The 11,134-nt window shown below is 42.0% G+C and overlaps 1 protein-coding gene across 4 annotated transcripts in view; it reads left to right on the top strand.

Annotated features, from left to right (window-relative positions):
* Positions 1 to 36: 36 nt before the first annotated feature.
* Positions 37 to 11,134, top strand: part of PTPN13 (protein tyrosine phosphatase non-receptor type 13) — a 129,708-nt gene continuing 118,610 nt past the window's right edge. Inside the window, exons 1-2 of one of the 4 annotated variants that reach the window (XM_048074371.2) lie at positions 37 to 176; positions 3,986 to 4,099. In XM_048074371.2, coding sequence (XP_047930328.2) covers positions 4,093 to 4,099 — 7 coding nt within the window. In that variant the 5' untranslated portion in view covers positions 37 to 176; positions 3,986 to 4,092. Of the gene's footprint in view, positions 177 to 345; positions 494 to 620; positions 879 to 3,985; positions 4,100 to 11,134 lie in introns of those variants that run through there. The other 3 variants (XM_048074372.2, XM_066996593.1, XM_048074373.2) reach the window with 3 other exon arrangements.

Here is an 11,134-nt window from a genome sequence, read left to right as displayed (position 1 = left end):
GGGGCGGGGAGCGCGGCCGTGCCCGCCCCTCAGCGCCGTGAGGGAGAGGGGCGCCGCGGGAGGAGATGCTGCTGCTGCGCCCTGACGGCCTCCCCCAGCTGCCTCCCAGCCGCCGGCCGCACGGCTCCGCCAGCGCTGCTGAGGGCTCCTCGCCTCCGTCGCCCTGAAGGCGGCCGGTAAGTGCGCGGCCCCCGGGAGGAGGAGGAGGAGGAGGGAGGGAGGGAGGCTGCACAAAGCTCGGCGGCTGCTGCGGGTTCGCCCCTGCGGCTGAGGCGGGCTCTGAGTCCCGGCCCCACGCGCGTTGGGGGCCCCGGGAGGAGAAGAGGAGGCAAGGAGAGGAGCAGCCCGCTGCAGGGGGACGCTCTTCGCTCCCCCAACGCTTTTGGAGGGGCAGAAGCGAGGTCTGAACCTATTGGTCGGCGCTGAGTAGCAGCGTAGGTTTCGCTGGCGCTTTATCTCCTAGCAATCGACAGACACCTCCGCAAACCGCAGGGTAATCTCTCGCATATTCGAGATTGTGTCATTCTCCTTAAATTGCATGTTTGAAACAACAAAGGCAGTGACTTCATAGGGAACCGCCAGGAGCTGCTACATACCCCTCCCGTTTATTGGGGAAACATTTGGGAACCGGTTTGGTTTTGTAGGTGGGATGTGAAGTAAAAGTAGGACGTGAAAACTGTGAAGTTGGTTGCAGTAATCTGTGTCTGGGCGTCTCATTAAGGCGCGAGATGTGGAGAAGGGAGGCTGAAAGTCCTGTGTGGAAGGAGCTAGCAGGGGCTGGAGCCATCATGGGCGCATGAAGCCCTTTCAGTGGGAAGGGAGCGCGTTTGGTGGACCTGGGTCCGAGTCCACAGCTTTCCTCGGGGTCTGATCATCAGGTGAGAAGGCCGGCACCGAATGTGTAAGTCCTTATGTGTCTTGGCTTCCAGCTTGTTCCTTTGGGCTCAGGCTGGTGGAGTAAGGATTGCGGAGAAGGCTTGCTGTCGGTGTTCAACTTGAGTATCAGGCCTCTTCTGGCAATGCCAGTCCATCTTTGGATGTCTTGAGACACGTTTTAAAGAGGTTTCAGCAACAGTTGGAATCAGCCAGTACAGAGATACAAATAGGAAAACAACTTGAGCGTTTTGGTTCTTGTGCAAGAAGTACCGATGAGGAAAGAGTAAATCTGGTCTTAGAATCTTTTGTTTGGTAGTGCAGTTACAACAGATTTTGCTACCACTCCTAGTGCTATCAAACATGCCTATCTGTTCAGCTTTCATACTGGGCATTTGTATTTCATCTGGAGTGCCTCTTTTCCTGCCAACAAGCATGTCTCTCCATAAACAGCCTTTATATGTAAGCATTATTTTAAAGGAAGAAAAGAACGACAACAAGAGAGAAATTATATAGTGAAGTTAGACTGTAGGGTTTCGTTACTCATTATTTAACCCTGCTATCTTGTCTGATGACTAGAAAAGTACATGAATTCCCCCTGTAATGAGATGTTTCTTTCACTGTTGCCCGATAAAAAACAAACCTTGTGTACATAAGGGGTTTTGTACTGATATATTTTTTTTAACTGTTGCTCTGAATGCATAGGATGCATTATAAACTCCACGGGGAAAGTATTTGTACATTAATATCTTTGTTTCTTTAAACGTGCCTTTGCATGGCCTAGTTGAGCCTGACATGTGTAAGGCACCGAAGGGTCTGTGTTTATATTTCAGCTGCTTTAGGGTGATCTGTAGATTTTTTTTAGTGGAAGGTATGGTTTTGAATATACAAATTAAGTTGGAGGATTGGGGTTAAAAAGTTACCAGGTGGAACAGGAGACAGGCTGTATCACAGAGTGCTGTTAGAACAGCTTAATTAAAAAAGTCTCACAGTGCTGACATGGTTGTTGAGAAGAGCTGGAGGCTGAGAGCCACGAGTTCGAGGACGCTCAAGTGGATGGAAGAGTGTGTGGCACTGGGAAGTATCTGTGGGATAAGGATGGGCTGAGTGTGAAAGGAGGACTGAGTGCACAGCATGTGTTTTCACCAGGGAGGCAGGCTGTGTGGAGAAGGTGGGATTTAGTAGTTTATTCACAGCTTTATAGACCCCTGGAAGTACAAACGTGCCACGATATGGATGAGTTCTTAATAAACACTGCAACAGGACATCTACAGCCGTGATAACTTGTGCATAGCATTGCTGTTTTGCATGCCCCCTGTGCAGAAGCCTAGGTGAGGGAGGAGATTCCTGCCCGGGGGGAGTTGTCAGGGCACGGGTGTTGCGTTTGCCCATTCAGTGAGAGGGAAGGTGGTGTGTTTGCCTTGTTTTGCTGTTTTTCCTTTAGAGGGGGATTTCTCAGCCATATGCTTCTTGGAAATATGGGTTAAGTATCACACCAAAGGACTGCAATTTGAAACACACAGCATTTTATCAGTTGACTCACTTAAAAGCACAGCAAAGCAAGTATTTTAACTTGAACAAGTAGAACAGGAGACAGATCTGAAATAAATTGGCACATAGCTGTTTTCCTCCCAACCCAGTGTGGGTCTGAGAAATAATAATTAGCAGTTGTGTAGCACAATAAATCTTCAAAGTGCCTTCAAATCTTAATCAGCAAACCCTAATAACATGCTGTTCCTGCAAGAAAGGTAAGTAATTAGGCAGATAGAATGGAACTGGGCAGATTCTTCAACGGAATTTATTGTTGGAGCTCCAGTCACTTGGACAAAGCTCTTCTTTATCACCCAAGCCTCTGAATACTGCTGTGCATTAAATGTCCTCAAATATTTACACGTTGAAATAGCCAACTGCATGGCCTGGGGAGTCTGGTTGAGATAAGAGATAGTCACCCTCTTGCTTGAGCGCTCTGCAGTCGCGGAGATCTTGGTCCGAAGAGTCTCCCTAGTGTTTGTTCCAGAGCACCTGTCAAGATTTGGTCACTCGAACAAGAGTGGCATCAGCTCTTTAAGGGAAAAGGATTTTATTTTGAAGAGCTTTCCTGTTTACCCATGCACCAAACCTAGGACTTTGTTGTGTTGATGATAGTTGTAAAATTGTGATTTCCCCAGCACTTTGTTAAGCAAGTGAGCCTGTAAGCATTGGTCTGGCTGCCACATTTTAGACATGTGAGAAAGTGTTGGTTAGCTGCCTGATGCTCTGTCAGTCACCTTTCCCTGTTTACACAAACACTGGCTGGAATTTTGCTGTTTTTAAAATGAGCTGGTCAGTGAAACAAAGGGACTCAAGTCCTGTGTATCATGGTGCAGGAAATATCTTTAAGCAGTTGCCCTAAGCTGTCACTTTCCATGGGACAAGCTCGGATGGAAAGCAATGAATACCAGAGTAAGTTAATGTTGTATGTCGCCAGTTAAGTATTAATGAAATCTGTGCATCTGTAAAGAAGGGTGGAACTTCTGAAAGCAGTGTTTCCCAGCCCCACCTCCTCCTGAAGTGTAGAGGAGGAAGCTGGTGTTTACAGATGGGAAGGGCAGAAGACGACTCTTTGGTGCCGTTTTTATTTTGTCCAAGCTTCTCTTTCTCTTGTGCCAGTTAAATACCTGGTGAGCAGCTAGGCATATTCTTTGTGCATCATTATCTATTAAAATGCCTTCATAAAAGGCAATTGAGTAGTTTGCCTTGGGACAATGATATGCTGGGTGAATTTGAAATCCAGTTGCCAGGATAGAGATCTGCTCCACTTAGCTTATGAAACTCCTTAGGAAAAGAAACAGAGGTGAGAAGACTTTGTTCTTAGGGTTTCATTTGTTGTTCTTTATCTTTTATGTGTAAATTTATAATGTCACACCAGCAAGCCACAGAAATGTCTGCGAGAAGTATGTCAAGCACCACAGGAGGCATAATATTGAAACTGCTGATTTTTGATTGCTGGTATTTGGAGGGAGTACTATAGTTTTTGCAGGACATTTAGTGTCATTAAGGATTTGTAGGTAATATTGTAATGTCAGGTTTCAAATTAGCTGTCATGTCAGCTAATTGTTCCTGTTTCAAACAGTTTATTGTCATCGTAGATGAGATGGGGCACTTGGAAAAGAGAGGGAGGCTTTACCTTCCATTTCGCAGCTGGAAGCAAAGCACAGAGAGAAATGAACTGATGTAAAAATGACAGGTAAGTGCTGAACTTTGGATTTAAACACAAATTTCTTAGTGCCCTAGTCCAGTGCTTGGGCTAGCCTCTCAAAAAACACCCGTCACATTTTCTGTAGACTCTCAGGTAAAAAGACTTGACTTGTGTGTGTTTCTGCTTTGTTTGGGGAAGGACATGTTTGGGGATGGGGAGTATTCTCTTAGCTATGGATGAAGAATTGTTTGTTGTTTTTTTTTTCTTGCGAAATTGTCTTAGTCAAGAACATTTGTCTGTACCCATGGGAGAAATGTGGGAGTGAACTTCCTATAGAGCTTGCTGAAGTTCTTGAAAATGAATCTGAAAATGGTCTTCATGTCGTATCGACATCTGCCTGTGTGTAGTGTAGGTGCTTGGTTTCAGGCATACATACGAGGAAGTTTCTCAAAAGTGGCATCTCTGAAGTCTGTTTCATTTAGAAAAAAAAAATTATCTTGAGCTGAAAGACTACTTGGGTGACTGTTCTTTCTTGCTGGTGCTGTTGCAGATGCATAGTTGTGCCGTAATCTGGAAATTGATGCTGATTTTAAGAGGGGAAATTCCTAACCTATTTAACTCTTTGCTCTTTCCCAAGTGAGAGCACTTAAATACAAGTTCTTTAATACCTTTCCAGGAAATACAGTTTAGTTTTGTTGCTCTTGAACATTTTTGGGGGGAAAGCTGGTGGATCATGCAATTTTTCTAAAGGTAGAATATCTTCCTCGTTACAGTTGATGCAAGACAGTTACTGGATAACTCAGTGGAAACATCAAGTTCTCTCACGTTTACTATCCTGTATCTCAAAAGCTCTGTGTGTGTGTGTGTGTATATATGTAGTTGTAGGTAGGTACAGGTGATGTTCTGTCCAAGCCCAATGACAGTAGTCTTCCCAGCATGTTCCAGGATATCCTTGTACGTCAGAATCTTAACGCCATGGCTGTTTGCTGTACAGAATAAAAGGTACAAGTTCATTGTAATACTGTAGTTAGGCCAGGGTACTATAGAAACTGTTTGATATGCTGTTGACTTGGTTGCTGTTTCAGAATCAGCACTGAAAGGCGTAAAAAGTTGATTATGTAAATAATATTTATAGCCAAGTGGCATGCTTCAAGATCTAAGCATCTGTGAGCACATGTCCATTCTGTAGTCTTTCTTGATTCTTCTTTGTGTAATGTGTTCAGGTTTGTGTAATGTGCTCAGGCAGAGGGCAGGCCCTCAAAGCTTGTTACAGGAGGAAAAAAAAGGAACCGAATATAAAGGCTTTCTAAGTTATTACTAAGTACAGACACAATGTGACTTATCTCATTATCACAAGGGTTATAGATACTCTCATTTGCAGCTCCTTGTTTGTGCAGGGGAATTGGTTCCTAGTGATTAACTTTATGTTCCAGATGATGTTTATTTCCCTCTTTATTATTAGTTTCTTCAGCATCTCAATGGTGTGTGTAGATTGGCTACTGTATCTTCAGTTTTTCATGTAAATGTGAGTGACTATACAAAGGGCAGAAAGAAACGGTGAACCTGTGACACCGGCAGTCCCAGGGTTTTCATGGGGTCACCAAGGAAAGGTAATGGGACCTGACTCGTAAAGCCATGTCTGCTATCCCAAAAGCCTGTAGGATGTTGCTGTTGAAATGTTCACTACAACATTTCTGACTTATCAACTGCCTTTGATGTTAAGTGTGTTGAAACTTTCTTGATGGGGCTGTTGATTTTTTTCTGCTTACCGCTTCTGTAGTTGAATTTTAAAACATTAAATAGATTAGAGGGGACTAAATTGAAGTTTGAAGCTTACTTAAACTGTTACAAATGTCTATGTTCATGCTTCCCAGCAAAGTCTTGCCTGGTTTAAATGATGAAAGATTTGAGCCTGCATGTTGCCTGAAGTTATGAAGGCATGAAAAAAGAAGTATTTGGATTTTTTTTTCCCCATGTCGTGTCTGGGTAGTTGAACACTATAGCAATCTTATTCCTAGAGATTGCTCATCAGGATACCAGTGCATTTAGTGCAAAATTTAGTGTTTCAATGAAGAATTACAGAATGGAAAAGGAATGGATATATCGCTTTTAGTGTCTTTCCCATATAACCAGTAAGTGGATGATCCCATCCTAGTGCTTAGGATTATGGTCAGTAAAATAATAGCTCCCTTTTCACAGGTCTGAGCCAAGCTGTATTTGCCACCAGTGAGTTAACGGGGAGTTTGAGTGCCAGGCAAGCGTTTGATGCAGTGGTTTAAACACTACTTTCATTCTTCGTTTGGCATGTCAGCGAGTATCAGCATGCGTGTCACTTGGAGTGACAGTCTTTGCAGTACACATCACTGGCTGGGCAACTGTCCAGTTTGGGTTATGCAGAGTTGTCCCTCCAGCAGCCACATTACAGAGCATTTGTCACTTCCTTACCTGTTGTGTTTCACCAGGTAGTAAATGATGTTTTCTCCTGCAGGGGTCTCTTTATGGTATTTCTTTCAAATGTCTTAGTATATTTCAAATTTTTTTTTATGTTTGAGGTATATTTTCTTGCTTGTCATTCTGAAGCACATTTTCTTTTGTTTTATGCAAGGCTCAAAAACGGATTTATTTTCATTAATTTGGCTTCAGAACAAGTCAGCATATTGATAAGCGTTAGAAATCTGTAGATGGAATAGCAGCAAAAGATGATAACACATCTACCTAATTAGATGATATCTCATGACCTAGGAGGCCTAGCTTGTGAAAATAGCACTAGAAAAACAGTATTTTTTTGCAGTGCACACAGCTTTAAAAAAAATAAAGAAAGAAGGACAGAAGCATTTCTGGCATGCTGGGGCATCTTTATTTCTCTCTGGTCCAGGTTATGCGCCTTACCAGAATGTCCCTGTCGTCTCATATAGGTGGTGGAGGCCTCTGTCAGTTGAGGTTTCTCCTTGACAAAGGTTGGGGTGAGGTTTCACACCTTCAAACTTGGAAGTATTCGCGGGTCTGCCACTTACTGAGAACTGTTGTACTCTATTCCTTTTCAGCCAGGAGGTTGCTCAAACCCCAAAAACAGAGACCTTTGCCTGGGAAGTCTGCTGTAGTGATCCGCTTATTAGGATCTGCAACTGTAACTTTCTGAGGAAACAGCAAAACCTTACAGTTCTGTTTCCTCAATGAGGTTTCTTCTTCTCTTTAGCTGGCAAATGCATGTGCTTAAGAACAAGAACCTTAAATTTTGAACTGTTCAACTTTTCAGTGTGCCCCGCCATCGCAATCCTTTCAATGACCTTAATAATGAATTTAAAGATTATATGATGACAAAGATTGCTAGCTGGCAGTGATCAGTGTGTTTCATCAGCTATAGAGCCTCATGTATTGAGTGGCTTTGCAGTTAGGCTATCACGTGTGGAGCAGCCAAATCAGCCTGAAGCTTAGAACTGAATTAGTGATGTAGCTTTGTGAAGTTGTTCCACGTCTAGTTAAAATGTGTGTGCTGTTGATGACTGTTGCAAGACACTGGTGCTTCTGAACTGTGTGATGGATCGTAAAATTTTTTCCTTGCTTGTTTTCTGTGTCTTTTGATACTGTTGTTTTATTACATTAGCATTAATGTTTTCTTAAGTCTGTCAGCAAACAGTTCCAGTAGTTACAGTTTTCCCCCTTTTTCCTAGTTTCCTAATAGAGTTCTGTGCTCTGAATTTGAGGAATATGGTACATAAAAGAAGAACGTAAGCCTGATTGTTTTGTTGTTCTGTCACAGAATGCTAAAGAAAACCCTCAAATGGTTTTCATTATCATTTTGTTTTATTTGCCTGTGTCCTCTTGAGCAGAATGGACAATATTTTCTATGCTGGAGGATTGTTTGATTTGTCAGGTAGTGCACACAACCAAGGCTGGCAGGAGAAAACATTTTCTCTTATTTTCAGTGGCTGCAGACGTTTGTGGCTGAGTGGCCACTAAAAGCCAGGTGACCACAAGGCATTACAGGTACTTCAAAACCCTTGGCATGTTTTTCTGTAGTGAAATTTGATTTTCTGTAGTGGAATTTGAGAACATGAGTTAATGTCTTCACAGCAAACAAGAAAATGCTCTGTGCAGTACTGAGTTAGAGCTGTGTTACTGGACCAGAGTGCCCTGTGTACTAATAGTGTAAATGTGTTCAGAAAGGGATTAGACAAATTGACAGGACATAGGCCATTAGTGGCTCTGTGACTTGGCTGCGCCACCCAAACCTCGATGCAGCCAAAGAGTTCAAACACTGGGAGCTGTCGTGCTCTCCAGATCTGCACAAGTCCCTGTTGGAGCTGCATAGTGGTTGCACTTAGCTCAGAGCTCTGCATTTTAGGTAGCAGCAGCTGTCAAGGCTGTGCCTGAAAGAGAAGTTTCCACCTAGCTGCAGAAATGTAAGCAGGGCCTTGAGGTGTCTGGTTCAAGCTGCAGTTAGTTCCTGCATGGTTGTTCATCCTTTTTGTCTGGGAATCCTTACGGACACCTGAAGGAGCGATGAAATGACAGGTAGTTGAGTAATCAAGGGAGTTAGCTGTCACGCATACAGCTTTGCAGAGTGAAAACAATCACTTGGTCAGGAAGAGAGGAGGAAAAAAGACAGGAACACCCCAGTGCTATCACTAAGCTTCTGTTGCAGTATTAGGTGGTGATAAAGAGGAAGGTGAAACTGGAAGCTCTCACTGCTTGACATAATAATAAAACGGTTTTGGCAAGTCTATTCAAGTATGAATCGTTTGGTCACCGCAAAATGTTAAGGAACTTGGTGCTGGTGTGTATGCTGGTGGATACACGCATGTATTGAAGTGTACCTATGGCTTTTAAGATGGTTTCCCTTACATAATAAGTGTTAAAAGGTCATTTTTTTATGCTAATTGAGTTCTAGGTAGATATGAGTTAGAAAATACTGGATGCTAAGATGTTGGTTTTTTTGTTTGTTTTTTTTAACCAACTTAAGATAAATTAACAATCACCATCTGAAGAAAGTAAACTTCCAGGTGTGCTTTTAAATGATGTATTCCGAATAGCAAAAAATAGAGCTACTAAATGTAGTGTAACAGAGTTGGGCCTTTTATACCTCATTAGATGTTTACATTGAGGAAGAGGTATTAAGCATTCATGCAAAAAGTAACTTTTGAAAAATAAAATGCAGTGGAATGTTAAAACAAGCAATATGTGCAGACAGGTTTCCCTTTGTACAGTAGTAGTGCAAATCCTGAAGTTCTAAATCTCACCTGCACAGCTAGGCTCAGTTGTATAAGGTACGTGGGCATTTCTGCCCTACACAATTGTTCTGTGCAGACCTGAAAGCAGAAAAAGAGAAAATTGACTAGTAATTTAAAGAACAGGAATAATTAAGCAAGCAAGCAAAAAACAACTTGTGGGGTTGTAAATTGGTTGATTTCTTTGACGGATGAGGAACATGTTCATGAAGAACTGACGGGCATTCTGTAATGATAAAAAGCATTCTTTTTGTTCTTGCTTGCCTCAACATCAGATTGTTATTTTCTGTTGGCACTAGTACATGTGCAGTTTGCTGTGTGCGCTCTTTTGCCTTGCATGCTGAAATAAGCATATAACAGTCAAAAAGAGGATTTCTTAACTCAAACCTCCTAGTTATGTGATGTTGTCAGACAGTGACAGGTTCTTTGTCTTTCAGCACTGAGTATTAAATAGCCAAATAGAACAAACAAATTGAATTTAATTTGCTGTGTGGAATTTTCCCTGGTGCTTGCATACTACAGAATATACTTTGCAGTATTACAGAAAATATTTTTTCTGCCTGACATTAACTGAATTCTTTGATATATGCATTAATTCTCGCTGATTCTGTCCCACCCATTGCTTTTGCTTTGAGAATATTAAAGAATTGAAGATCACAGAATTTAACTTGTTGCTGTAATGTGAACTGCAACTTGGGAAGTCTGCTGATAATGCAAAATGGGCTGTTTCTGCTTCCCTTTTCAGTGGTTTTGAAGAAGTGGAAGAGAAACTATTGCCTGTCTAGACTTCAATAATTTCTATATACATTTACTTTTTATGCGGACAGCATTTGTTTCAAGGCTTATGATGTTTTTTCAATAATATGCTATGAAGACAGTTTGTTTTAAAAACAAGGTGGGGGGAGAGGCTGTTGTGCCACCAAGTAAAATGCATTCAATAGGAGTGTTTGCATTTAGTTTTGGAGCCCCAGGTTATATTATCTATAAACTGTTCCCAGTTATTTTTTCTTCTGGTGCAGAAGTGAGATTTTCCTGTGTGACAAAAGCTGTAGTTAATGACCAGCAGCCTCTTTAAGAAAGAGCAGCTGTAAATCGTGTGTGAATTTCAGGTGGGAAAAGTTTGGGTTTCCTTCTTCCTTTTTCTTGGCCCCAGCTGCCAGCTGGAGCTGCTGGGGTTTTTACTGCCTGCTTATATATACTGGGATGTAGCATACAGAGTGAAGTCTTACAGCCAGTTTTACAGAAGTGTGATTATTGTGGAAGACCACTGAAAAATGGAAGGGGTTGCTGATCACCATGTTAAAAGGTGAAGTCTAAGTTAGTGCCAGCTGTCTTCAGTTAACATTTCTGCCAAAACTCAAAATTTTCATCTCTGCCTTTTAAAATGCAGCCTGTGAATTGTTGTAAGCAATTATTTCACCCAACAGCACTGGGGTTAATATTCTGCTTCCAGGTAAGTGGATGAAAAATGGGCAGTAAAGTAAACCAAATCATGAAAATACTACCAAAGGACTTGAGGAAGAAATAATTTCTTATGTAATTGATTAGTAATGATAGTAATGATCCACAGAGTATCTGCATCTTTTGACCAGACATAAATTCCATAATGCTTTATGCTTGGAGCTAAATGGAAGACTTTATAAGGCAGACTTGACTGTATGGTATAAAAAGTAGATGTTGGAGAAAAGGGACTTGGAAGAAGAAGGCAGTGTAACTACTCTTCAGACCAAGAACTTGGTGCAGGTGACGGTTGCGTTTCTTCTCTGAAGTTTAAAAAGATGATCAAAAAGTATCAATTAATGGCAGGAATAGATGCCTTCCAGTGTTGTAACTTGCAAAAGACAGAAAATGAAGA

The sequence above is a fragment of the Anser cygnoides genome, chromosome 4, assembly GCF_040182565.1.
Source record: "Anser cygnoides isolate HZ-2024a breed goose chromosome 4, Taihu_goose_T2T_genome, whole genome shotgun sequence".
NCBI lineage: Eukaryota > Metazoa > Chordata > Aves > Anseriformes > Anatidae > Anser > Anser cygnoides.
This window is presented reverse-complemented; position numbering and strand designations above follow the sequence as displayed.